At 40.2% G+C, this 27,622-nt stretch overlaps 2 protein-coding genes and 1 long non-coding RNA gene across 5 annotated transcripts; 1 reads left to right on the forward strand and 2 right to left on the reverse strand.

Moving 5' to 3' along the window:
• The first annotated feature begins 14 nt into the window (after positions 1-14).
• On the forward strand, positions 15-13,513 carry LOC102079112 (uncharacterized). Of its 3 annotated transcripts, none has more exons than XR_003215403.1 (4): positions 15-154; positions 265-364; positions 11,300-11,428; positions 11,541-13,513. It is a non-coding gene; the product is annotated as an uncharacterized LOC102079112 (long non-coding RNA). The 3 variants fall into 3 exon arrangements; XR_003215402.1 differs by lacking the exons at positions 15-154; positions 265-364 and adding exons at positions 9,476-9,860; positions 10,103-10,277; XR_265776.4 differs by lacking the exons at positions 15-154; positions 265-364 and adding an exon at positions 9,476-9,860.
• cacna1fa (calcium channel, voltage-dependent, L type, alpha 1F subunit a) lies at positions 3,601-25,765 on the reverse strand. The gene is made up of 43 exons (XM_025901275.1): positions 25,649-25,765; positions 23,231-23,370; positions 22,986-23,131; positions 22,575-22,727; positions 22,295-22,491; positions 22,082-22,185; positions 21,790-21,932; positions 21,634-21,702; positions 21,484-21,547; positions 21,356-21,382; positions 20,510-20,670; positions 20,171-20,396; positions 19,865-20,072; positions 19,612-19,732; positions 19,424-19,496; positions 18,759-18,816; positions 18,432-18,511; positions 18,204-18,333; positions 18,036-18,095; positions 17,813-17,919; positions 17,568-17,655; positions 16,153-16,260; positions 15,989-16,041; positions 15,754-15,900; positions 14,158-14,359; positions 13,909-14,067; positions 13,708-13,818; positions 13,519-13,606; positions 11,535-11,656; positions 11,370-11,435; positions 11,099-11,190; positions 10,100-10,259; positions 8,325-8,452; positions 8,139-8,235; positions 7,948-8,050; positions 7,727-7,828; positions 7,419-7,543; positions 6,586-6,917; positions 6,348-6,488; positions 5,737-6,128; positions 5,318-5,430; positions 4,841-5,173; positions 3,601-4,420 (listed from the first exon to the last, which is right to left on the reverse strand). The coding sequence occupies exons 1-43, from the start codon at positions 25,703-25,705 to the stop codon at positions 4,214-4,216; spliced, it is 5,793 nt and encodes a 1,930-aa protein (XP_025757060.1). The 5' UTR covers positions 25,706-25,765; the 3' UTR covers positions 3,601-4,213.
• On the reverse strand, positions 25,757-27,266 carry LOC106098752 (voltage-dependent L-type calcium channel subunit alpha-1D). The gene is made up of 2 exons (XM_013275703.3): positions 26,912-27,266; positions 25,757-26,118 (listed from the first exon to the last, which is right to left on the reverse strand). Exons 1-2 carry the CDS (start codon positions 26,928-26,930, stop codon positions 25,913-25,915), a joined length of 225 nt encoding a protein of 74 aa, XP_013131157.1. The 5' UTR covers positions 26,931-27,266; the 3' UTR covers positions 25,757-25,912.
• Between the last annotated feature and the right edge of the window lie 356 nt (positions 27,267-27,622).

Raw genomic sequence — 27,622 nt, forward strand, 5'->3', positions numbered from 1 at the left:
TGGAGTAGCGACGAGCCGGGCACTCTATCCAATCGCGTCGCTGCTTTTATTCCGAGGGAGCAGAAACTACCCCGGGGGTGATGATGGAGAGAGGAGCGCATGGAGACTGTTCACGCTTTAGTGGAAGGAGTGATTCAGTGGAGAAAATCAAAAGGTCAGTGAAGGTTCGTGAACAGCTGCTAGTCATTAACAGTCAGCACGATCACCTGACATTATCAAAACAGCTGTTTGTTGTTGTTTTTTTAATGTATATTTTCCCTTTAGAAGTCCCCGTGGCCAAAACCTGCGAAGGAAGTTGGGAAAAGTTCACCGAGAGTTCTGGAAGATGAGGATGGAATCATAAATAAAGTCCTAGTGAGGCCAGGTGGGTTTGGCTCCTTGTTTTCACCAGAAATGTGTCTGAGCATTTTATTGCCAAACATCGGGAGCTGCAACTCTAGTTGCTGCTCCTGTATAATGATAATGACCTATCGTCATTATGCAAAGTAACTGCGAAATAACCGAAATGAGATGCAAAATATTAAGATCAATATGACATCCAAAAAAAAGCCTTTAATCACAAAAGCAGACAGTGACTTCACAAAGTCACTGCAATTTTAGTGAAAAAAGCAAACGTTTCCCTGTTGTCTAAAACTATGCATTAAAATACACACTCAAAAAGTAAACGTCAGGACATGTCGAGGGTTGGTGTGACATAAGAAGAGGCTCGAGACAGGATGAGATGGAGATAAATGATGCACTATTGCGACCCCTAAAGGAAACAGATAGAGAAAGATAAAGCTCAAAAGCAAAAGTCTGTAGGTGCTTTTAATTCACACTTGTTTAAAAATATTTTTTTTGGTCACATCCACATCAAACAGTGAAGTAAACACCACACGGAAAATCCATTTTCACATCTTTATGTTTGACTGACTAGATGGGAAGAGGAAGTGTATGAAAGTGCTGCAAATGCCAATTTAAACGCTTTCTTTTTATTTAAAAAAAAATGGTCATGTGATGTACTTACTTCCCACCCTGTGACACCTGGGGTAGACTAAAGAGGGCCTTATTTTCTGACATATATAGTATAATACTATAATTGTGGATGCTCATATTAAAAATGTTAAGCATAGAAACGAGTAATCCCTTCTACATATCCTCCAGCTTAGACTGTTTTCTTGTCTTTGTATGGTGTTAAAGAGAGGGGATGTCATTAATCCAGTCATCTGGCCACCTGCTATTAAAATCTACTAATAGGGAGGGGCGACCAATCGGAAGAAATGTTTCAAGGGAGGAGGAGTGGAGCTAAATTCCTTGTTTTAGTCAGTAAATGAACTGAAGGGGCTGCATGAAGTATAAGATATATGTAGAATAGTTTGAACGACGAGTTATGCAAAGCTACTTCGGTACAGTCCAGAAATAAAAACTGAAAATTCGAAATGCAGAAAGTAGCTTTCCTTAAAGGGTACATCATACAGGGTTTTAATGTTGCTGTGCAGAGATAATCCACCCCCCTTGTCTTGAAAGTCTTTAAGAAAGCTGTTATGTGACAAGAAACCACTTCTCCAATTGTTTGCATTAGAATTGCATGTTTAAAGATTTTAAGCCAGCCCTAAAGCTCTGGTCAGACAACCTTCTCATAGCGTTAGATGATCGACTCGTCCTCCTTTTCCTCCTATTGTTAGATCTTAGAGGTGGGTTTGACATGACTGATTGCAAAAGCTGGAGCATATTATTTGGATTAAAGGCACCACACTCTTGTTTATATCAGTAACACACACGATCATGGAGTTCACCTTTTCAATGCTGTAGAGATAAAACTTGGCTTATGTTAGTCCCATTTTAAAATGCCACCAAAATAACATGGCCCGTTGTACCAGGCGTTCTTTCTAATTCTGGTCAGTGAATTTTTGTATTTTATTCTCCTCTTAATTTGCACTGACTTGCAGATATCTGTGTCTGTAACTCTCATCCAAATATGGTCACTGCTTACTCCAAAAACAGAACATGGCATTTAACCAAAAGGCTAACATTTAGGTTAAAGAATGCCAAAACTAGAGGGGTGAATATGATGGTGGCTGCATCCATCTTTAATGTACAATACAATCTATAGGATGACACTGACAACAGTTAAGGCATGTCTTGAAACACATTCTGAGCATATTTTTTCAATTCAAAGACAGCTTAAGTTATTGTATGTGGGCCAGTACTACTGTATGTCATGGTCCTGGGTCCTTTGACCCAGTGTTTTGAGTTTTCCTGTGTTTTTTTGGCATTTTTGTTTAAGCTCACTTGTTGTTTTAAAGGTTAATTCTATGTTGCATAGGGTGTTCTGTTTAGTTTTGTTTATTAGATCCCCCCTTGTGTCTTTGCCCTCTGTCTCCCTCAGTGTGTCTGTGTTTATTTAATTGTGAGTTCTTGTTTCCCCGTGTGTTCCCACGTCCCTCGTTATCTTTCTGTGTATTTATGTCTGCATGTCCCTCAGTTCCATGTCGTGTCCTCCCTCATGGCTGTGTTCCTCTCCCTGTGTTTCATGTTATCATTAGTATTTTCCCAGTATAGTTTTGTCTTATTTTTGCATTCAGCAATTAAAGCTGGTTTTTTAGTTTAAGTCCTGTTTCCGAGATTTTGCATTTGGGTCCTTCTCCTGCCTGCACACATGTAGTCTGAGATCAAAGAGCTCTATTGAGATAATATGAGGTCTTCAAGATATGATGGATCCTGATGATTCAAGATCTTAGGTCTGTAGGAGGAGAAAAAATTTAAATTCAATTCTGGATTTAACAGAGCCAGTGAAAAGAATGTCATATGGGAGAATTATGATCAGTGTTAGTGCTGTTTAACAACTCTTCTGGAAATTTTGGAAATAAAAGAAAGGTTGGAAAGGGCGCTGGATCAAGTAAAGCCTTTTAAAGTATTGTTCCTATTGCAGAAACCTTAAAACTGAAATGGAAAATTTACCGTGAGATTTCTTCACGATGAAGGTATCATCCTCTCGGTGATTCAAAGCCTTTAATAAGGAACACTTAAGCAACCTTAAAGCATCCTCTAGTTACACTGCTATAAGCCTTGGATACAAAAAAACCTCCCGTGACGTGCCAAGCTCCTGTCACTCTGTGTATTTCATAGACACTGTGTCTCTCTGTGACATAGACTCTCTCATGGTTTTGTTTTTTTCGTAATCCAATCTATATATTTTTATTTCCTGTCCCTTTCCAATGCTAGCAGCTAACCTGAATAAAACAGTAGCACAGGCTCTGACCAAGAGCACAGACAGAAATAGGAAATATAAAACGGTAAAGTTGTACCTAAAAAAACCAAAGTAAAAGCTTTCTACTTAACACAAAAAGGATTTTACACAGATGCTTGATGTACTACTACAATAGCACCAAATAACAAGCATCCATGGCTCATAGCTTTGCATGTTTCTTTTCTTTAAAAGGGGAAGTGAAACCCAGATGTTACCCATCTGCCGGTCCATTAATGTCTGATTATATAATTCGCTGCTTTAATTTTGCTGTGGGTTTTCAGTATGTGCTTTTAAACAAATACAAAGAGCCTTTGAGAGCGTGTGCAACGTTTGGAACGATATCCCATCTGCAAAACAAAAATTAACGAATGTTTGAGAAAACATTTCATTTTATTTGTGCACAGTGGATAACCACACAACCGTTCAGTCACAATGAATCCAAAACAGGATTTGGACATTTTCGCCACAAGTTTGCATTGTGCATCTTAGAGGATATTCATTACATTTAAATATTTCTCTAAAGAAGCAAATGCTGTTGGAAACTCACAGTCTTACTCAGCTGTATCAAGAGTAAAGAAAAGTATTTGATCTACATGTGCAGATTTAAAACACTCTTATTTCAGAGTCTAGTTTCCCTGATTGTAGCTGAACACACGTGTATAAAGTGACCACAGTTAAAGTAGAGTACAAAACGAGAGCACAATGCAGAAAATGAACTTGCGTCCTGCTGACTCTTCTGCTGCAATCAAAAGTCTTGTCACAAATTGACACGTACACTTAAAATCAAAGTGTGTTTTTGGCATTCACAAACAAAAGCACATCATACCCAACATGATAGAAATCTCATATGTGGGATGTTTCTTTTTGTTTTCAAAAGAGATTTAAACACACACACACATAAAAGATTTTCTTCTTCCTTTTTTTAAGAAAAAACAAACTTCACAACTCAGTTTCTCACACATTTCTCTTACAGCTCAACTGATCTCAGTAAGAAATCACACAGTTCATTTCATCAGCCAGCTCCTCCTCAAATCGAGAAATTGACTGAGTGGCTCCACGCGCTATCAAGTCAGCAGCTGCGCTCTCCATTTCATCCAGGCTCATGTGGCAAGCTTCAGCAATCTCCCGCTTAGCAAATGTCACAAACTTTGGGTCCCTTGCATAGACACCGAGACCCTCAGAGATCAAGATCTGTTGTTGGTGACAGAAAGAGTAAAGAAGCAATCATTTAAGACAGGTTTGTGTTGTCAGCTGCTCACTTCCAATCTAAAGTTCAGCAAATATTCAAATAAATGAGCAGGATTACATTTCAGAGAGGCGATAGTGCAAAGAGTTGCTTTGGTCATTCATTCTGTTCATGGTGAGCATGAATAAATCTGTTCCTAAAAGGATTTTTAATATAATGGATAACAGTTTTGCCATCCTTTTTACTGGGCAAGAATATCCCCATGAGGTTTCAAAAGTTTAAATTAGTCAAAACAGGTGAATATCAGCCTTAAAGTCTCACTAAATCAAGTTACAAAGGGTCAGAGGAATTTAAAATACACCAAGTTCTACATAATAGTGGGTGTAGGAGGTTTCACCTTTACAAAAATCTTAAAAACTACTTACCGACTCGACCAGACTGTCTGCGCTGCCTTTGCTTACGAAGCCCTGGTTCACAGGCGGTGGCATTCTTACACTGGTGAACGTCCTGGTTTGACCGGGATACCAGCCGGGGCGCCTTCCTGCAGGAAGGCTGGCAGAACCGTCATTCCACAGCGGTTGACTGGTACCTGTGGCTTCATCCACCAAGATCATAGGAGTGTAGATGAGCTTGCCCTTGCGTGCCGAGGGGGCAATTATTCCTGGAACAGGAGTGGCACCAGCTGCTGTCGTGTTCGCCCAGGAGGTGGACGACATTGAGGACACACTGCTGGGCCGGGACTCCAGGCTGTGTTGGTTCTGACAGAGGAGAGCAAAAGCAGAGCCAGTAAATCCAGATCAGAGAGGCTGCTCTCTTATCATTTATTCATATCATTATGAATTTAAGCTAATACTGAGTATGAAAACTAGCAGGCTGAGTGTGTTTGTGTGCCACTGTTTTACCTGCAGACGTGATCTAGTTGGAGATGTGTTGCCTTGATAGATCCCTGGGACGGGGAGGTTATCTACGCTGCTCTGTGGTCTCAGACACTGGAAATTAAAGGCAGGTTTATGACCTGAAACAGAAAGCAGGAAGCTATTAGAAAAATGACCTGAGTGCAAGACTAGCACCGTGTGTGGAGAGAGTTTGTATTAGCAGGGTTCAGTTATAGTTCACATGCCCAATAAAACCCCTCAGAAAAGTTCAGTTTATAAAGTAAAATAACAATAATATTTGATAAATTCACTTGACAGATTATTTAAACACAAAAACATTATCAAAATATTTGAATTTTAAATTTCTTCAGATTGGCAATGTCCAAAAATATACAACCACCTCTATCTATTAGTACTCTTGAAGAATGGAAGAGAAGGAGGAAAACCTTTTGGAATAGCAGGAAGTAACCTTCTCCTAACAAACTGGGCACTGCTGTTCTCATTGGTAGTGTAGCCGTTTCCAGTGTAACCGATGCTGCTGCCGTTTTCATGGCCACCGCTCATTGTGCTTCCGTTCCCGTTGGCGGTGATGACGCCGTTTCCGTTCTCACTGTATCTTGGATATCCATTCTCGTTATATTCACTTGTGGTGTAGGGAGTGGGACTCGTGGCAGCACTCCCTCCATTCATGTTGACGTCAGTGTAATCATTGCTGATGAAGCCACTGGTACCATTAGAGTCATACGGTATTTCACCAAAGCTGCTGCCTCTTTCCAGACTCTGGCCATTGTAGCCTGCATCAGTTGGTACTGGGGAAACAGCCTCTGGATACATATACCTGCACGACCAAAGAGTAAAAGTGCTAATTAGTGCGCTTTAGAGGTGCTGGTAGGTTGAATCCTCTACCCCCTTGTTTCCAGTCTTAATACTAAGCTGTTCTCTCTTGTCTTCAGTTGGTTTTTTTTAATCCATCTATTTCCCAAATGTTTTTTTTTTTTTTTTATGAATAATTTAATAAACCTGCATCTATCGCTTGACCTTCTTGATTATTCCTCACCGGTCTACTGATGCCAGACTTGCAGCATCTCCTTCACTCAAGTACACCTGCTCGGATACTCCCTCTGTGGCTTTGACTTCTTCAATTGAAATCTCAGGCGGAGGTGGAGGAGGAAGAGGCGATTCACTGATGGAGTCTGCCCTGTTTGTTAAGAGTACAAGCAAGTTAGAAAACTCCTCGTTATGAAACAGAAGTTTGAGTACCAATGTGAGAATTCACGTATGACGCAGTAACGTACCTCAGTGGGAGGGGTTCTGACCTCACAGGCTGTTCTGTTACCACACTGACACCTGCCAGCTCTGATCCCGGTCTCTGGTGTTCCTTCAAGCCCGTCACCTGCTCTGTGATCACACCCCCGTTGGAGATCTTGGGCTCTGGTTCCATGATCACAGTCGTCTGCTCTACCAGCGTGTCCAGAGGTGGCATCGGTGTGCTGCAGGGAGTGGGGGTTGCTGACGTTTCAGGCCCACTCTCGAATATGTCATCGCCTCCACCTTCCTCGTCCTCCAGATCAGAGGCCATTGCCAGACGCATCTCTGGAGCCAGATCCTGCAGTGTCCGCAGCCCTTGCTACAAACACATCCATAAACTGAAGTCAGCCTACATTCAAAACTAAGTTTAATGCAAAGTTTACCACCTTAAGATGGATTAAAAGATTTTTTATTTTTATAATTATTTATTTTTTATTATAAAAAGTATATTTGATCGTAAGTTGAACTTAACCCTTCAAATCTCAGTTTAAGACTCGCATGAAAAAGATGATTTTAACTTGGAAAGCAAACATGGTTCAAGATGCAATTAAAATGTATGTGCATGAGTTTTTGTATTTTACATTTTTTATTCTTTTACTTTGAGCATTTAGGTTATTTCCTTTTATTTTCTGTTAGTGGCCTGTTGGACTTCTGCCTCACTGAAATAAAGATTTGTTTTGTTTATTAATCCTCTTTTAGGTCTGCATTTGGGTCCACATTCACACACAGACATGACCGTATGATTTTATTTTGCATCGAGTCAATGAAAAAGTTGTGTCAAACATGGGATCTTTGAGTTGGATAGCAAAGTTTATGTTACCTGTAGAGAAGCTGCTTTGTCCTTCTTTTTGGATTTCCTCTCCCTTTCTTTTCTTTTCCGGAATTTTTTAAAGTAGTCTTGAATCAAGAAGCTGGCATAAACCTTTCCACAAGTCACTTCATCTCCTGAGAGAAGGTAATGTTACACAAACATTACTTTGGATTATAAGATTTATATGAATAAATGTACATATTTGGCATCATCAGGTACACAATATGAAAGAAAAAGGGCTTGATTTAATATTCAGTGTGATTTAGGGTTTCTTTACTTTTCATTATGTTGGAAAGCAGTGCAATTTTGTGGTATACCTCTAGGGGGAGGAATGACTTCATCGATGAGCTTAGGTTTAGTGCGTTTCCAGAGCTTCTTGATAATCACCTTCAGCTCTTCATTCTGCTGGTCGATGGGACCTGAGTGGGACACAAACAACAGATCCTTTAATATAAACAGCACTATCATCACAGAGTGGGGTAATCTCATACACAAATAATGAGCTTCTGTGTTTGTGTGTATATGCAGCAGGTCTAACCTTCAGTCTTAATCTTCAGTGAGGTTCGCACGAGAGCAAACAGAGTAGCGTTGAAGGTGACTGTGCCATCAGGATGCAGGGGAACATTCATGGCAACCAGTCTCTGCAAAGACAAGTTGAGGCAGAAGGAGTCAGATGCGCATCTTTAGTTTGTTCATTAAATCTGCAGGAGCGAATGTGTTTCTACTCACTTTGCAAGCGACACGATGAGGACATAATTTACCAAAACCAAGAGGCGGCTGAATCCTGCGCAGCATAGTGACGACGTCGATGTGTTTTATACGACCGCTGTAGGAGAGAGATGGACGCAGAGCTGGTGAGACCGATGTAAAACAAAGTATGCAAGTTGTGGAGAATGATACTAAAATGATTCTCACGTGGCCTCCGGATCATAGTCAGACCAAACTCTCTTAAACTCGTCCAGATGGTGAGTGCCGAGTACGGTCCAGTCTCTTGTCAGGTATTCAAAGTTGTCCATGATGACAGCAATGAACAAGTTGATAATCTGAGAGAGAAAGACATAAATATAACAGCATGTGTTTTACATAAATAAATGTATTATTGAAAAAAGTGAGAGTAGGGATCCAGAAAGTCCAGTATAAACATTTAGGAAACATTTTAAGTAAATTTAGCAAATAAAAGTAGTGAGATTACATTTTGAATTATTGTTGCTTCTAAATTTTGTATAAAGTCATAACCGGCAAGTCAGGCCACCACAGTTCTGTGAACATATTAAAAAACCCAGCAGCACACAGAGGTCCTGATCTATATTAGCTGCCAGGAGGGTCTTAGTGGGTTTCTGCTAGAGGCCGAAGACCACACATGGATTGATTTATGTCAGCTGTCCACAAAGGAAGAAAACATGGAGAAGGACAAACAAATAGACAAACTGTAACACTGCTGTAAATTGAACCACCTAAACCAGGGGCGGGGGAACTCCAGGCCACAAGGGCCGGTGTCCTGCAAGTTTTAGATGTTTCCTTGATCCAACACAGCTGATTAATATGGCTAAATTACCTCCTCCACATGCCTTGACATTTTCCAGAGGCCTGGTAATGAACTAATCATTTGATTCAGGTGTGTTGACCCAGGGTGAGATCTAAAACCTGCAGGACACCGGCCCGCGAGGCCTGGAGTTGGACACCCCTGGCCTAAACTGAGAAAACTGTGCAGTGGAACAGTGGAAGAGATTAAAGGCCAACGTCTGTCATAGGTAAATATTATAGATCACATGGATTACATTGGGCTCCATAGCGAGATTGAAATTGTCTATGTATTGGATGATTACTTTTCATATTGTAACATTTCAGTGAAGGTTCTTGGTGGACTAGGGTTATATTTTAGGTCAGGGGTAGGAAACTCCAGGCCTCAAGAGCTGGTGTCCTGCAGGTTTTAGATATCATCCTGGGTCAACACACCTGAATCAAATGATTAGTTCATTACCAGGCCTCTGGAAAATGTCAAGGCATGTAGAGGAGGTAATTTAGCCATTTAAATCAGCTGTGTTGGATCAAGGACACATCTAAAACCTGCAGGACACTGGCTCTCGAGGCCTGGGGTTCCCTACCCCTGTTTTAGGTGAATCATATATGATACTGCTGATAATTCTAAGCAGGTAATCTGGAACAGATTATACTCCGCTGTATTTTCTGCACTTTTTACCATTTCCACTGCAGGAATGCGGCAACTTGATAGAGTATGAGATCCTGCATGGACCCTCCTCTGCCTGCTCTCTAGGGCAAACCCACCTTCATTCGACACATTTAATGTCTTAAAATAGCACTATGGTCAAAGTACTGTTACCAAAATATTTTTGCCCTTTTAAATCGGGATTTTGTGGTTTGTGTGCTGCCTGGATTAATAAAATCCGTGGATGGGAGTTGTCTGATGAGCTGGGAATTGGAGAAGACAGGGTAAGCTTTTAAACCTGCTAGTACGCTGCAGCTGTAATACTATGCTGTCTGCTTTCATCTAACTTTGATCCCTCCTGACCTGATATTCTCTAAAACACGAGTTAGAATTAATTATACCTACATTTGGAGTCAGGAGGTAGTGTTTAGCTATATCATAAGAAAGGACATGTTTTACCACAAACAAGATGAACAAAGTGGTTTTTAAAAAAAGATCCCTAATTTTCGGTGGCTTTGCTTACCAGGTAAGCACAGAGCATGAAGAAGCTGATGAAGTAAAGGTAGGCCAAGTTGCTACCACAGGTGAACTCTTCACCAGGCTCAACGTCGGCTTCTGGGTCACAGCGTCTGCCAGGCAAAGCTGCCAACATGATCTCTTGCCACTGCTCTCCAGTGGCACACCTACAAGGAAAAACAGCAGTATTATCACCATTCCTTTACACTGTTTTAGACCTTCTAGATGTTAGAAAAGATGCATGAAAGTAATTCAAGTTTCACACTAGAAAAGCACTTTTTGTTTGAGCAAAAAGTCATGTTAATGCAGCACAGTAACTTCTGATTCTAAATAAGACTATAATAAAGAAATGTATTATCAGAAGAGAGAAGAAAGCCATAGACTGTAGATAAACGATGGACATAGCTTTTGTGCCATCACCAGTTGTTTCTTAGACTGTGCATTTTGAAGCTTCAGCATTAGTGTTTTGTCTGCAAAAACAAAGACATAAAATACGGATGACTCAGCTTTCAGGTCTGAAAAGTAAAGCTGTCTTTGAAGTGTGTTAAATGTGCATTCTTGCTAATGAGCAGCAGGGGGCGATACCTCTGGTTGCACAATGAAATTACCCCGTATTAGTTGGAAAACAGGATAAAGTTCAAGTTAAAGTCAAAAAGAAAGATAAAGTAGGGCACATTGTGTCACATTTTTATTTTTTATTAAAAGTGCTTCAGAAGGTAAGAATACTACAAGAAGTGTTGAGATGTCCACTGGTCCAGTGGTTACTGAAGGTGGTAAGCCTTAACACAAAACACTTTTTAAGAGCCCCCTTAAGGGTCTTTATGGAGGAGGACATTAGTTTCTTTGCCCAAAACAGTTTTCATTACAAGGCTGTAAGCACATCAATGTAATCTCTCTGGTATTCAGCCTCCAGTGGCCATTTGAAGAACTGCAGTTAAGCTTTATTTTTCAACAATTCACCTTTGTCCATTGACTTTTGCCCCTTCCTCTGGCCTAAAAGACTCACCTAAAAAGTACCAGAACAGCCATAAAGAAAGTCTGGAAGTTGCAGTTTCTGTTGATGTGTGTGTCGTCATCAACAGCCACCTTCCCAAACATCTACAAGAGAAAAAAAACAGTCATTAAAACCAGAGACTTCTTTTTATTATAATCTTGTAAACTGGGGGCAGCCTGTATGATGTGATTGTAATGTTTTGTTTATCATCAGATACCTGTTTGATTAATCGCAGTGAGTGAAACAGCCAAAATTTAAACCTACGTTCATAACAAAGACTCACCTGCATGCCGATCACAGCATAGATGAAGAAGATCATGGCAATGAGGAGGCCAACGTAAGGTAAAGCCTGAGCAGATAAAAGTCGAGAGCAAAGTTACATAAAAGTTGTCTACAGGTGTCACAAGAAATTGTTTAATTCTTTTGTTATTTCTGTGCTGCTACTGACCTGGAGGGACTTGACAAAAGTCCAGAGAAGAGTCCGAATGCCTTCTCCTTTACTGAGGAGTTTGACCAACCTCAAGACTCGGAAAAGACGGAAAAATGTGATGGACACTTTTCCACTTTCACCTTTCCCGGGACCCTAGAAAGAAAAAAGGCAGACAGAAATAGTTAAATATCTGAGACTGAAAAAGCAAATATGTCATCAGGAGTGTCAAACATGTGTCCTGCAGGCCAGGACGGTTTATGTAAACGGTTAATTCTGGCCTGCTTGAAGCGCTCGTGTAAAGACTGAAGATAAGAGCACCGTTTTTGGACTTTTCCCAAGCCATTTGGATTGGAAATCCTTAAGATGAATGTTCAAACTATTAATTTCCTCCAATCCAGAAGAGTTTCAAAGCTTTCTTCCTGACAAAGATGACACCCACACCCTGAGATATCACAGAGAAATGCAGCCAAGAAGCAGCACAGAAGTGTTTAAGTTATGAGTAGAAAAACTGAGACATGTCGTTCAAATTGCACATATTTTTCTCAAGGTTATTAGCTTATTAGCTTTTGTCCACCCAAAGTGTATTTTCCAAGAATTAAAATGAGTACTTCAGCATTCAGCTCTTACCTCACCATGACCGCCTCCGCCCTGAATCGTTTTGCATGTGGTCAACAACAGGCAGGCGATACCATGCAGGAGAAAAGAAATTAAAGCACAAATTATTTCATTTTCAGAGTAATACATATGTCCAGCCATATAGAATTTCTTTAAAAAAAAAAAAAAACCAGTAGAAAGGTTTATTCTATTATTTTTCATCGTGTAGTTCTTAATCATTTATTTAGTTTTTTGTTTAAAAAAGTGGAGCTGACAACCCTGATGGGAGTAATAGTTTTCCTTCTGGCATGAATTATCCTCTGATTTTATTCCTACATAATAGTACCATAATAACCGCCACCAAGGTGCTGAGATACTTTTTAGAAAAATTCTTTAATTTGCAGCTAAATATGAGCAAATCCTCAGGATCTTAAAATCAAATTTTAATCAAAATTGCACAGAAAATACTGGGACTGGCGTCACCCAGTGTGTTAACTGCTTACCTCACCCGAATCGATCGTGGTGGATAGCTGCCCCTGCCTGAACCTGGTTCTGCCTAAAGTTTCTTCCTGTTAAAAGGAGGTTTTTCCTTCCCACTGTCACCACATGCTTGCTGATAGGGGGTTGCCTCGTTGTTGGAGTTTCTTCCTAACATTGTAGTGTCTTTAACTTACAATATAAAAAGTCTGGAGGTGCTATGTAAATAAATTTTATTTTATTTTATTTTATTTTATGACAAAATACCACAATGGCCACTAGTACTGGTTTGAGGACCTTTTGCCTTTAGAACTGCCAAAGTTATTAATTCTGACCCGACCATCCAAATGTCTAAGCAGAAACTAGACTCATCAGACAAGGCAACAATTTACAATCTTTGTCTTATACAATTTTGGTGATCTAGTGCAAATCATAGCCTCATATTACTCTTCTTAGTTGACAGGAGTGGCATCTTGCATCTGCTTCAAGGTTTGATCTGTTGTGAGTTCACAGAGCCTCTCCTGAACACCTTGAGCATAAAGAGTAGTTGAAAGAGTCCCTTCCCATCAACTCCAGGCTGACCATTCTCCTCTGGCCTCTGATGTCAACAATGTATTGTTTTTTCCCCAGAGAGCAGTTGCTCACTGGATCTTTTTCTCCTTTTTAGACCATTCTCTGTAAACCTAGAGATGGTTTTGTGGGGAAATCCCAGTTCTCCACCAACAACCATGTCCTGTTCAAAGTCACTTAAATGACCTTTCTTCCCCACTCTGATGCTCTTTCTGAATTTCAACAGGTCATCTTGACTATCTCTAAATGCCTAATTTGACTAATTTATTGCATGACTAATTGTTGGCATGTGATTGGCTGATTAGGTATTTGGGTAGATAAGGAAGGTAGCTGGTGATATTTTGTTGCTGTGTGAACAAACTTACGCTAAATTCAGAGACTGCAATGTCCAACACACTTCCCACGACGATAAGTGCATCAAATGAATTCCAAGGATCGATGAAATAGTGCTGCAGAGATTAAACAAGCAAAGTGAGAGTCATCGAGACAGCAGACAGTGAATGGAGTTGTGCCAAATATTATTCTCTGAGGAAAAAGAGTGAAACCTTACATGTGCCCGCAGAGCCATTAGCTTGATAATCATCTCTATAGTGAAAACCACAGTGAAGATCATGTTGAGGATGTCCATAATGGAGGTGAATAGTTTTGATTGCTCATAATGCTGAGAGGAAAAACAACACAAACATTCACATCACAGCCCTGAATCAATATTTTAGTATTTTATCTGAGTGAAAACTGACTGAAATTGTACCTGAACAGCCAGAGTAAGGGTGTTTCCCAGAATCAGTACAAACATGACATACTCAAACTGGCTGGAGTTGATGATTCTCCAGAATTTGAGCTGGGATGGGTTTTTGGGAATGTAAATCTTAATTGGTTGAGCTTTCAATGCATAATACACGCACTGACGCTGTGAGGAGGGAGAGGATAGAAATGAAACAATGCTATTACACACAAATCAAAACTACAGTTAGGAATCCTGTTTTTAATGATAACTAACCTGATTTTTATTGAGTTCGCAGTTTTTGAACTCAGCCTCTCCTTGCTCTCGAAATGTAATGATGACAAAACCCACAAATATGTTCATCATGAAGAAAGCGATGATGATGATGTAGATGATGAAAAAGATGGAGATTTCTACTCTGTAGTTGTAAATGGGGCCTCGATTTATGGCGTTGGCATCGACGGCCCGGTACAGAAGCCTTTAGGCAAAAATAAAATAAAAAAGACCAAGTGAGTGACACACAGGATTCCTGATACATGGAGTCATTTAATCATTGGTATAAAGATTCCTAAACTTATGTTATTATTTGGAAATTCCATTAAAAAAGCCATGAAAAGCCAATATAGTTTCATGTATGTATTTCCTCTCTGTGCCATCACAAGAGAGCATGTCATTTCAGTGGCATTTCAGTAGCAATATCTTTACATAAGTAATAAAGAATAATCTCATAAGGCAGGCTGTAAAACAACGGCCCCAGTCAGATTGTAGCTGAGCCCTCAGACAGACAAGAAACACAGTATTTCTTTTGTCTGCTTAAAATTGGGTAGTTCAAGCTTTGGCATAGCCACACAATCATGAAATGTCAATTAAAATTCTATATTCATCATTATTTGTGTGATGTGCAAACAATGTATGAAACAATAAACTGCTTGGTGAATATTTAGATGGATATATTCAGAAAACAATGAAATCAGGTCTACAGTCATGAGGACAAGTTTTGGCAGCGGCACATATTTTGTGTTTCATCTACTTTCCTGCTTAAGTTTTTACTTTGATTATTTTTTATTATTGAACACAGATGTTTGATTTGATTAAGATATGGACATTTTCCTGGTTATGTATCCAAAATGTTAATTTAATGGTCTCATTTTTGCCTTGTGAAAATTGCTCTATCATGCTGGAAATTTAACAGATTGTCACCAAACTGCTTCTGGATCATTAAAAGCTGGTCTTTGAGTACAAGTTAAGTATGGCCAGTCCTTAAAAAGCAGAGAGACAAACAGAACCCAAAAACTGTGATCAATTTTGAGCACTTTTAAAGCAGGACTGGATTGTGATCAGTCTGGATTTGCCCCTGAAGCTGAGATCTGGCATGCAACGGAGAATTGCAAAAGCAATGTTGTCTTTAAATATTGAGTCTTTGCACGGCTTTAATTTATTGACTAATAAAAGTCTTGATGTCAAGATGATTCTTCACTGTTTCATGGAAACATGTCTTGGAGCAGCTGTGTCCATATAATTCTCTGTGGGGCTAATAAAATATTCTTATTCCGATTCTAAAAATAATCTAAACAAAAAGTGAAGCGGCAAAGTGTATGAAACATAAAAATTTGTGCCACTGATAAAACTTTAAGCCATGACTGTAGTGCTCTGAAGGCCATTTTCACTTAATCTTCAGCTAAAAATTGTCCCCACGACTGCTCTGTTACTTCCTGTTTTAGTAATATTTTCACAAAATAAAGAAAATAACAAAATGGTAAGTTGTTCAATAAACTTCTAAGAAATAATAATAAAAAAAAAAAAGAAACTCCCGAAGAATGACACAGATAGTTTAGAGAGGTGATGGACTTAAAATGTAAAATTAATACTCACTGCGGCCAGCCTTCAAATGTTGACACAGTGAATAAAGCCAACATTCCCATTAGCACATTATCAAAGTTGAAATCGCTGTTCTCCCAGATGCGTTCCCTGACCATGGGGTGATTCATATCTCCATCCTTATACACCACAAATGTGCCTCTAAAATTAGATGCATGCACATCTTTTAATAAACAGCGTGATAAGAAATTGTCAAGGGCTTTATGTTGTGAGAAAAAAAAACACTGACTTGCACTCATCTGGAGTGTGTTTGGCTTCGTCAGTGCAGCTGTAGAATCTGCCCTGTAACACCGAACACAGAGAAGTTACAATGTTACAAACACTCACTCGACACGCTCTATATATCTGCTGAGGGTGTTAAAATCTTATCATGCTGAAAGTGTGAACATTAACCTTGAAAAGCTGCACTCCAATACACGCAAACATGAACTGGAGGAGGGTTGTGACAATTAAGATGTTGCCGATGGTGCGGATCGCCACAAACACGCACTGCACCACATTCTGTGAACATATAAACAGCAAAAACGATGTGACTAAAAAGCACCATGTTACACTTTTTTATGTACACTGAATAAATTGTACAGTATAAACAACAATATTGTCACAGTTGCTGCAGATTTGTCAGCTGCACATCCAAAGGTGCTCTGTTAGACTGAGAGCTGTTGACTGTGGAGGCCATTTGAGTACAGTGAACTCATTGGCATGCTCAAGAAACCTGCTTGGCAATTCAAGCTTTGTGACATGGTGTGTTATCCTGCTCGACTTAGCCACTAGAAGACAGAAGACCACACTGTGGTCATAAAGGGATGGACATGATCAGAAACAAAATGCTGGTAGGCTGTGGTGTTTAAAGGATCCTCAGTTGCTACAAAGGGACCAAAAAGAATATCCCCCGCACCTATACATCACCACAGCAGCCTGAACCGTTGACACAAGAGACAATGGATCTATGCTTTCATGTTGTTTACACCTAATTCTGACCCTACCATCCAAAAGTCACAATCTTACAATCTTCTGTTATCCAATTTTGGTGAGCTTGTGTGAATTATAATCTCAGTTTCCTGTTCTTAGCTGGCAGGAGTGGTCCTCTGCTGCTGTAGCCCATCTGCTTCAAGGCTTTTTTGTGCTGACATGGTCTTCTGTATACCTTGTTTGTAACAAGTGGCTATTTGAATTTTCTGTTGTCTTTCTATTAGCTGGAAGCTGTCTAGCCATTCTCCTCTGACCTCTGACATCAACAAGACATTTTCAGCCAAAGAACTGCTACTCACTGGTCCCTTTTTTGGACCATACTCACTGAACCCTAGAGATGAATCCCAGTCTATGAGCACCTTCTGAAATACTCAGACCAGCCTATCTAACACCAACAATCATGTCACATTCAAAGCCAATTCAATTTCCTTTCTTCTTCTGACGCTTAGTTGGAACTTTAGCAGTTTCTCTTTACCATGTCTACATTCCTAAATTAGTGTTTGCCATATGAATGGCTGATTAGATGTTTGTGTTAACTTGTAGATGAACAGGTGTACCTAATAAAGTGATCAGTGAGTTTACATGACATTGATTAAGTGTGACATGACATGAAAAGGAGGAGCTGAGGTACAAGCGGCTTGCAGATGCAGCAGGCTGAACGGCGCACCCTTTATGAGATTTGCTAATTGGATACATAGAAGGGTATCAGCTGAGCCATCAGGTAGGCAGTGGGATCAGCTGTTATCAGCTTGGAGACCAAGCTTCACTTGGTGCTCTGTCTGAAATAATGCTTAAATGAATATAGGAATGAAACTAGATAGAATGTAACTGTTTACCTTCAGTCCCTTGGCTCTGTTAATGGCTCGAAGAGGCCTGAGCACTCGAAGCACTCGGAGAATCTTCACCACAGAGATGGCACTTGAGCTGGAAGAAACAAGGAAAAGAGATTAGAAAAGAAAAGTTTGAGCTGATTTAAAAAAAGTTATCCTCAAATTTCTTCTCTTTGCTACAACTGCTCCTGATCTTTCTGCCAGAACCCGGCAGAAGAACCACAGCTTGTGTTTCACGTGTATCTACTCACTGCAGAAAGAAGGACGTGAGTGACACACTGACAACCAGCAGGTCAAGAAGGTTGAAGGCATTTCTACAGAAGGAGCCAGTGTGCAGAAAAGCTCCATAAACAGTCATCTAAACATGAGCGAGAGGGTGAAGAAACAAAGTCAGAAACTCATTACACTGCCATGCACTTCTGAGGTTTGCTAGTGCATCATTTTCTATTAGATTTGGTTCTTTACAGCTGTTACCTTAAGTATGATCTCCACAGTGAAAACTGAAGTGAATACATAATCAGCATATCCCAGCACCTGAGGAAGACAGAAGCTAAATCAGTTCTCAGTCTCATGACGATAATATTATGAGTCAGTAAACATGTAGGGAATGTGACAGGAAATGCGAGTGAAGCTTGGCCTTACAGTGTTCCTGAATGAGTGGGATTTAATGGGATCCTCAGCAGCCAGTGAAATACTACTGAGGATGATGAAGATGAGGATGAAGTTGGTGAAATAGGGGTGATGGATGAGGTTGTGGCAGGCGACTCGTAAACTGGAGAATGAAAAATGGGAAGGAAATCACGTGCACTGCACTGGTATTAGATTGTATCCCTTCAATCATTTCTCGGGTTCATCATCACTTCAAATTACCAGTTTTTCTTTCCAAGAATGAAGAAGGAGCTTCCATCGGGTATTGGTACTATCTTTTCTTTGGGTCCGGAGAAATCAGGCTTTAGAGGAGCCACTCCTACAATAAAGACACATTATAATCACTGTTGGTCAAGATAGTTAATATCTCTCTGTTGGGTGTAATGTCTATCAAACTCACCCTCCAGTCCTTCGATGACTCTCAGCTCCTCATTTTCCTGCCAGTCGTCATCTTCGTTCTGCTCCCGAGACAAAATGTCAGCGGTTACTTCGCTTTCTATAAACATTCAATATAATATATAAAAAGATATCAAAGCTCCCTACCCCTGCGTCTTCATCCTCTTTCTCTTCATCTTCATCCCACTCTTCTTCCTCTTCCTTTTTCTCTCTGAATAAATAAATGTTCATACACTACTGTTATGCTTCAAATAACATTTTGTATTGAATACACTGATCTGTAAATGCAGCAGAAATTAAAAGAACAAGTTGGTTATAAATGCGTCACCGTTTCTTTAAGCATATCGAACCAAGCTGCAACCTACACGGCTGACCTAAACTCGATGTGGGAGGGACAAAAACTGGAACAGGGGATGGTATGGGGTAATGATACAAAAATGCATTCTGACCAAACATCTACACTTTGGTCATGTCTGTCCAAAGGGCATTGTTCCCAAAGTCACGGGATTTGCTCAGATGCAAATCTTTAGAGAGAAGAAGCTTTCTCCTAGCTTTCTGTATGTATTAACACAGATCTGAATGCTCCAGACCAGTAAACTACCAAGCTTTTTTAAATAGGTGATGAGATTGGCTGATGCTGAGTTAATCAGGTCCATGTGATTAACTTGTTGCTACTTATCCTCTTAATTGCGATGAAAGCAATAAGGATGAACTGTGAAATATTTGTGTTTTTCATGACTGTATATAGTTGTAATGCTGAGTTCACAAATTTGGGTGACTGTAGCTACATCCATCTGCAGTCTATATATCAAACTTACTCGACTTTTTTCTTCCCACCACCTCCTGCCAAGTTGTCCACAGCGATAGCCAAGAAGACATTAAGCAGGATGTCTGATCACAAAATTAAGGAATTGCTGTTTACTCCTTTTAAAATTAAAGACCAAACTTAATATTTAGACTGTTCTAGCTGATATCATTGCTGATAATCATTTGTTGAAAAGGATACAGTTACCACAGACAAAGAGGATGACAAAGTAAATGCACACCACCATGTTAGGGAATATTGGCCCTCCGTATGCCATAATGCCATCGTACATCACAGCGTTCCAGTCCTCTCCAGTGAGGATCTGTAACAAAAGTCCATCCGAGATGAACAAGAAGACATTCAACAGACAGAGGGAAGGAGATCTAATCAATACCATAAACAGAAATGCTAAGCAGTGAGCATAAGAGAGAGATATTTTGGAGATGTAAATCACCTGGAAACATGTGAGCAGCGCCTGAGGGAATGAGTCAAAGGTGCTTCTTTTCATCTGAGTCTCATCAAAGTTGAATTTGCCTCCAAACAACTGCATACCCAGAAGGGCGAAGATGATGAGGAAGAGGAAGAGCAGAAGCAGAAGGGAGCAGATAGCTTTCATAGAGTTGAGCAGTGAAGTGACCAGATCAGACAAGGCAGCCCAGTGCCTAAAAATGACAGGACATCATGACCACACATCAGGATGGGAAGATAGGGCATGGAAATTTGTAGTTCCCTTCTCACGTAGGGTTTAATCACTAATTACCGAGTCATCTTAAATATCCGGAGCAGTCGGATGCAACGTAGCACCGATATGCCAATGGGCGGGATGACATCAAATTCTACGAGGAGTGTCTCGAGAATACCGCCACACACAACAAAGCAATCAAAGCGGTTGAACAGCGCCATAAAGTAGATCTGCAGACCAAAGGCGTACATCTTCATCAACATCTCCAGAGTGAAGAGCAGCAGCAGGATCTTATTGGCTCGCTCTGAGGGACAAAAAAGTAACATTTGTTCTTATATCACTGACTCATTCAGAATCAAAGCATAAAGATGGTTGGGATCACGGGTTAGAATAAAAATGGGCGGGGCTATTTATTACCTTGCATTTCTGTGAGCCATTTCGGTTGCCCGTAATGCTCTGAAGCGCTGGCCACAGTGTTGAGAAACACCAACAAAAGCACCAACCAGTAGAAGTTAGTGGTCTTTACTGCAACACGGCAGTTCTTCCTGAGAGTGTGATTCAGCTGGCACAGCTGGTCACTAAAGAAAGAGTAGGATGAACATCTTTACTGCATGCATACTAGACATGTACAGTCAAAAAATATTAATATGACATAGCACAATCACACCACTGGCCTCAGTACTGAGTGATCCGCTCTGGTCTACAAGTTCTAACCACTTATAGAATATTTAGGAGGGAAGAAATTTCGCAAGCTGACTTGTTTCATTGGTGTCATCCTTTTATAGTACCACGCTCAAACTCAGTGAGCTCTTTAAAATGATCAATTTTTCAGTAAGTTTGTAAAGGCACACTGCATCAATAGTTGATTGATTTTATACACCTTGCAGTCTACAAAATTTATAGTTTTGTAGACTGCACCCATAAAATAATTTATCTGTTTTGTGTTTTCTTTATTTCCAGTTTGTGTTATTTTCACATCCTGTGTACAGTACTTTATGTTACCAGCTCTCATTTAGCCAGAATTTGTGTTTAGCTTTTAGTGTGCAAGCAGGAAAACCACCTGTGCCTGCCTGAGCTGTGATAAAATCATGATATCATATTTATTTTTCATAATTATTTTACCATTAACTTGAAAAGAAAGTCCTTTTTGTTTCAGGTGTGAAAAAATGCATCATTTATTTCAACCCACTGAGTCTAAAGTTATGGATAATACAATAAGAAATATATCTTCTTGTAGTGTAGTACACTTTCTCTTATCCTTACCAGAAACTATTGGCCATCATCTTTGCCCTGTGAAAGAAATAAAACAAGAGAGGAACATTAATAAAATGACACCATCTCCTCCACAGAAAAAATGATTTAAAACAATGTTGACCTTTTTGTTTCCTTACATGAGAGATGCACAGAAGCCACTATCATCATCCAGGTATGCTATATCATCATCAGAGTCTGACTCTGTTGAATGCACACACACGTACTGGCTGTTAGAGATGATCAGGTAAAATAAAAAATAATAACAGCAACAAGCAGCAGCTTCATACCTCCTCCATCCTCACTGTGCTTATACCAGCCAAACTTCTTCATCATCTTTTTCTTTGCAATTGCAGCACCTTCAAAGACACATAGAGGCAGATTTGTATGTACAAATGTAAGGATTTGAGAGTTTAAATTTGAATGTAAATGTTCTCCTAACTAACGTTTGTTTCCTTCTTCGTCCACATCCTCGGCCTCTATGAGCCAGTCCATGTATCCTATCATGTCCTCCTCCATCTGCTTGCTCTCCTGCGCCTTCTGCAGCTCACCGCGAGCGACGGCCTTCTCTCTTTCTTTAGAGAACTCTCTGTGCTCATAAATACAAGCACAAACTTAATAAGAACAGGAAAACCATGAAGGGCATATGTGGTAGATTCATTTTAAAGTATCGCCTTTGTTTCTCATAGCACAATTCACGCAAAGGAAGTTGAAACCTGCAGTGCAGGGACTACCCACCCGCTCAACACACCCAATACAAGATTGATAATGAAAAATGATCCAAAGATGACCAGAGAAACAAAGTAAATCCATGGGATCTCATAGCCAATAGCATCATTCATCTGCACAGAGACAAAGGCATAAAGTACAAATAAGTATTGTCAATCAACAAAAGAAAACAAAAGAAAAAATGGAGCTTGAAAACTGTGATCTAGTAATATGTATGTGTACCCAGTAGAGTACATCTGTCCAACCCTCCATAGTGATGCACTGGAAAACTGTCAGCATGGCAAAGAAGATATTGTCAAAGTTTGTGATCCCTCCGTTGGGGCCCTCCCACTTGCCCCTGCACTCAGTCCCATTAGTGACACAGAAGCGGCCGTTCCCAGCAAACGCACAAGGTGTTGGATCATCCTCCACCATGAGACCTGGAACAGGAAACAGCAAGAGACCAAAAGCCTTTGAGTCTAGAAATCAATGACATATGGAAAATCCACAGAATGACACAGACCTGTGCTCATGAGGTAGCACGTCTTGTGCATCCTCCCAATGAAAAGCTCCAAGCCGATGATGGCGTAGATTATGATGACAAACATGACCAGCATACCAATGTGGAGCAGGGGCACCATGGCTTTCATGATGGAGTTCAACACAATTTGTAAACCTGACAAGACAAACAACAACATTAACCACCAAAAGGTGGAAAAAGAGGAGGAAGTTTAAATAACAAAGTTGAATTTGACTTTTTAAGATATGATGAAGTATAGAGGTTGAAATGTCTGGAATTGAAATTTGTAAAGATGTGAAGAATAAAACCAAAATGTTAAGAATACAATTATAATATATATAAAAAGAACAAAATGTTGAGAATAATAAATAATAATAATACTAAAAGTAAATAAGCTAATTGTAGTTGACGCACTTGGCACTCCAGACACAAGTCGAAGTGGTCGTAACACTCTGAACGCTCGGAGAGCTTTGACATCCAGGCCTCCAGGTTTTCCTGCAGCATGGTGGGCCTCACCGGGCTTGTGATCCGTCATTGCTTCTGCTATCACACTGAACAACCTGCACAGAGTCAGAAAATAGCTGCTGTATTTGACTTTTCGTACTAACAATACAACATTCGTGGATGCAAAATGTGACTTTAAAAAGTACACAAAATACCCAACAATGACGATAATGAAATCAAGCAAGTTCCATCCGCTGCGTATGTAGGCGCTGGGGTGCATGACTAAGCCGTAGGCAAGAATTTTAGTGAAGGTCTCAATGGTGAAGATGACGAGAAAGACATACTCAACTTGTTCCTGAGAACAAAAGAAAAGGTAACACGGGGAGGGTTAACTAAAATTGGAAGGACCTTTTACAGATGGAATGTGAAAAAAATGGACAAAAACTAAAGAAAATGTCAAGTTATTGTTAGGGCTGACATTTAGAGGCTGTTATTCCTTTTTAGCACATATTGCAACTGGTTTTTACTCCTGCTCTAATGCAAAAAACAACGTGTGCAGTCATTAAGAGCTGATACTGTTGGCTTTCTAACCTCTTAACCCACTGTCTAACACACGCATAAGTCTGCCAACAGATCCCTTTTCTGTAACCTTCAGCTTAAAGCTTCTAATCAGTGTCACTGTCACTGGGACTTTACCTCACGCTGACACTATAATCCAGGAACGAAGTGCTTTAATGTCAGAAGATGGAGCTTGGAAAATCTGTAACCTTCCCCAAAATCTGATCCAAAAGTTATGATGATAACGGATATAGTTAAGTCTCCAATGAAGAATATCTTCAACTGTCAGCTCTGTGAAATCCAATAAAGAGATCTACTAACATCTATCCTGCTGCGACTGTGTGTCCACTACACATTTGACTAAAAGGGTCTGAGCTCAAACTCAAATACCGAATCCACTGTTATCTCTCTGCAAACAATGTCAGGATTATGTAAAACAAAGCAAAATTGCATGACTTATTTTATAAATATATTAAGTTATTATTTAGTCATAGGAATCTTTTATTATTAATAGAACTTGCTTACAATTTGACAAAAATATGACATTTGATTCACTGGACAAAAGAGATCAAAAAAAAGAGAGTGCTGGAAGGAAAGAAGACGCAGATGGTTGGTGTTTAGGTAAGTCATGATCCCAGATAGACGTCACGTCACCGAGGTTGTGGCACAACTTTTTCCACGCTAATGCATCACCATCCACCAGAACACCAGAAATACTGAACTAATAAAATACTAATAAAATAATGACTGATAATACATATCAGGCATGTTTGTCTCAGATAGATAACGGTCATGCTCACTGCTCAATGATTTCAGGAAAGCAAAGGGAAATCTTCTTACTGAGAGTAAAGCTGTAGAAACCAGGAACAGAAAAGCATAAAAACTGTAAAAGGAGATCAGACATGTCATCACATGACAATACAAAGTGTTAACCGTGTTATATTCTCAAGGCCCAAGCCTCCTTTCTGAAGTCTGATGAAGGCAGCTCTATATGATCAAAGCACCAGCGTCTCTTTGACGTTTATAGATAACAAGACTTCCTCCATGTAAGATCTTTCATCAAACATTTCTTCCTCTTCACACGTCCTCCAACGATATGATCTCTTCATCTATTTGACTTTCTGACACCACTGCCAAGTATCCACAGATGTGTCTAAAAAATGAATGAATCTGTCATGTATCCTGCAAATTAAGGAGTAAAGGTGAAGCACTGGTAAAGACATAAATTCACTTTCCTTCCTTCCCTTCTATGTAAGGCTACAGACCTTCTCCTTTCTGCACTAAGTTGGGTTTCCCTTTGCAGGAGTCAGGATGCCTGATGTATACTCCTCCACACAGAGGTTACATAACGAGCTATACATTGTCTAGCATTCCTCTTGCATGCTTTGCCCCTGCTTAAATGTCTAAATAAATACTTTATCTGCAGACAAAGTCTAAATTGTGCACTTGTTGGATTTTTCATTTAATAGTAAGGTTTTAGACTTCTGCATGGCTATATCTCTTTAAAGGCTCTCACCAGTTGCTCTAGCCCACAAAAGTAACGTGTCCTCGGGGACCTATTTTCCTGGCCACTAAAGTAAAAACCTAGCAACTCAACAAGTGTCAGAGTGTGGGAACTGCTGTGAACCAGAGTGGCTGGTAACTGTGTCTGATGAGTAGGGTTATTTGGTTAGGTAACAGGGTAGGCATTTGGACAAAGGCAGTTAGCGCTGGGCATACCCGCCCACTGTGGGTTTAAACAAGTTTTTAGCAATTCCTACTGGGATAATAATAACCTTTAGGAGCAGAGACTTGGACCCTTTAGACAGCGAGTTGGTCCAGTCTCTTCGTCACTGGCTTTTACCTTAATGTTTCTACATTAGAGATGCCATCAAAACATCTGAATAACAAAAATATGCCAGTTTGTATCACATACAGAAGGTGTTTGGTAAGTTATTCACTATCAAGCTGTTTTATTCATATCCATGTGTCCAAAAACATATCTTTGACCCACACTATCATCTGTGATCTGGCATATGATGTAAATTTTTGGTAGCTTTGTCAAATAATTTTATATTTGTTCACTGAATACTTACTAGTTTGTGGTTGGTTGGGTTGGAATCATCATCTGGAAACGGCTTGGTGACACCCATGGCCACACAGTTGGCAAAAATGGCAAGAAGAATGAAAATGTCAAAGGGCTTGCAGACTCTAGTTAAGGCAAGAGCGGGCCTTGTGAACGTATCTCTCCAGGAAAATATATGAACCAAATGATTATTAATAAATGTGCATCATATGCAGGATTAAACATACACAAACCAAAACACACCACATGTGCAGAGAAAAACACTGCAACCCTCTCAGAGAAAAGGATATTTCCACTCCACCAGGGCCAGCGCTGCCATCCGGATGGGGTTGCTAAGGGTGAGGCAGCAAAGAGCTCGGGGGGCCCTGAGGGCAGACTTGTTTGCCTGCATCGCCTTCTTGGCGCCCCCTCCTCTTTTTCTGACCGAGCCAGTTGACCCGAGGGTGTCTGATTTGCCTGCATCGCCCCCAGGGAGGGCATCTGAAAATAAATAAGTCAATATATACATAAAGATTAAAAAGGCAGGGTGAAAATGTGCATTTTCACACACAGTGAATGTTAACTGTGTTGGGCATGGGTTGGGTTGTTTTACTGTAAGTAAGGATATATACATGCAAGATAACAGTTTCTTTTGTTTGGGGGCGTAGATTCAGTGTAAAAAAAATGCAAGTTAAAGAATGTTTTGCCCAGTTCCAGTGTGCATTTGCAGTCCTGTTTCAAGTCATGTTACTCTAGCATTGTTTATGCGAGCTCAGATTTTATTATCTAACACAATTAGGAAAGGATTTGACATGTGGCTGTGGCAACAGGGAGGTATTCTGTCCTGGAGGCCTCATATTATAAGACCAGATGTGACCTACTTCTTTAGTGGGAGCAGTGTGGCACTTAGCCCAGCCCTATCCCCAAGTAGACCCACGAACACCTGTTGACAAGGCACTGCACAGAGAATAAGCCTGAGGGTACTTTTATCATCCCATCCGTGAACAAACTAAACGAGTAGCCAAGACATAAACTGTCTGCCCCAGTAAGAAAACTTTGAATATGAGACCAGCTGTGCATTTTCTGGTTATTATAAAAGCCCCTTTTTTAATTTTACTATTTAGGTTTTGTTACTTTTCAGAAAAGCGTCATGACAAAAATGTTTCTGCTCATCTTGCGTTTGTCTGTTTCCACTCAGAATAGCTTTACAGTGCAATAAAACATAGCAAATGTTACGCGTGGCTTTGCAGTGAAGGCACACTAAGCACATTCCTGTACGGCTGACAGACCATACCTTTCTTCGCCGGGTCCATTTTCGCAGGTTTCGCAGGTTAACGCCACGAAATCACTGAAGAAAACCACCATCAACTCCTCACAAAATCTGTGATGCGTAATGGATCACAGATTTGAATTTGGCCCCCAAAGAGAGAAGGAAAAAAAATAAGGACCATCTGTAGCCTGTCATTTCATATCCACATGCAGAAAGCCGGTGCAGCTGAGAGGCTGCGGGCCATTCTGTTCACCGCCTGTTTGTAGCCCATAAATCCAATTAAAGCCGCTTTCTGGTCATTTCTTGCGGTGAGTAAATGAAGACTGCAATTAAGTTTATCTATGCGGGCACACAACGGTGAGGAATATTAAAGCAAACGCGTGCATATATTCGCGGCGGCCAGCCGTCAGGATTAAAGTAGTTGAGCCGTTTAAAAGGATGACAAGGGAAATCTTTCAAGGGGAAGGTGGAGGTGGAGGTGGAGAAACTCTCCGGCTCTGTGGGAGTTTGCTGCGATGTTTTAGTTTTGAGAGAGAATAATATTAAGAAAATAGTCCATCAAGATGAAGAAAACAGCTGCAAGTTGAGACCCCAATATTCAGGACCTTGGAGAGAAGCAGCCACTGTATGCAGTACCGGAAGGCCGGCGACGGGGGGCGCCAGTCAGCAGTAAATCACAAGACTGCAAAAATATTCATCATATTATACATTACCTGAAAAAGAAGTCACAACCAT

Source organism: Oreochromis niloticus, linkage group LG20 (assembly GCF_001858045.2).
Source record: "Oreochromis niloticus isolate F11D_XX linkage group LG20, O_niloticus_UMD_NMBU, whole genome shotgun sequence".
NCBI classification, from domain to species: domain Eukaryota; kingdom Metazoa; phylum Chordata; class Actinopteri; order Cichliformes; family Cichlidae; genus Oreochromis; species Oreochromis niloticus.

Bases quoted from the DNA above. Each gene is read 5' to 3' on its own strand.
- cacna1fa (XM_025901275.1), bottom strand. From the start codon at position 25,705: ATGGGTGTCACCAAGCCGTTTCCAGATGATGATTCCAACCCAACCAAC. The intron at 20,073-20,170 runs GTAATTAGTGAT...TGTCATTTTTAG, and splicing joins CGGATATTTAAGATGACTCG to GCACTGGGCTGCCTTGTCTG. The intron at 8,236-8,324 runs GTGAGAATCATT...TCTCTCCTACAG, and splicing joins GACTATGATCCGGAGGCCAC to CGGTCGTATAAAACACATCG.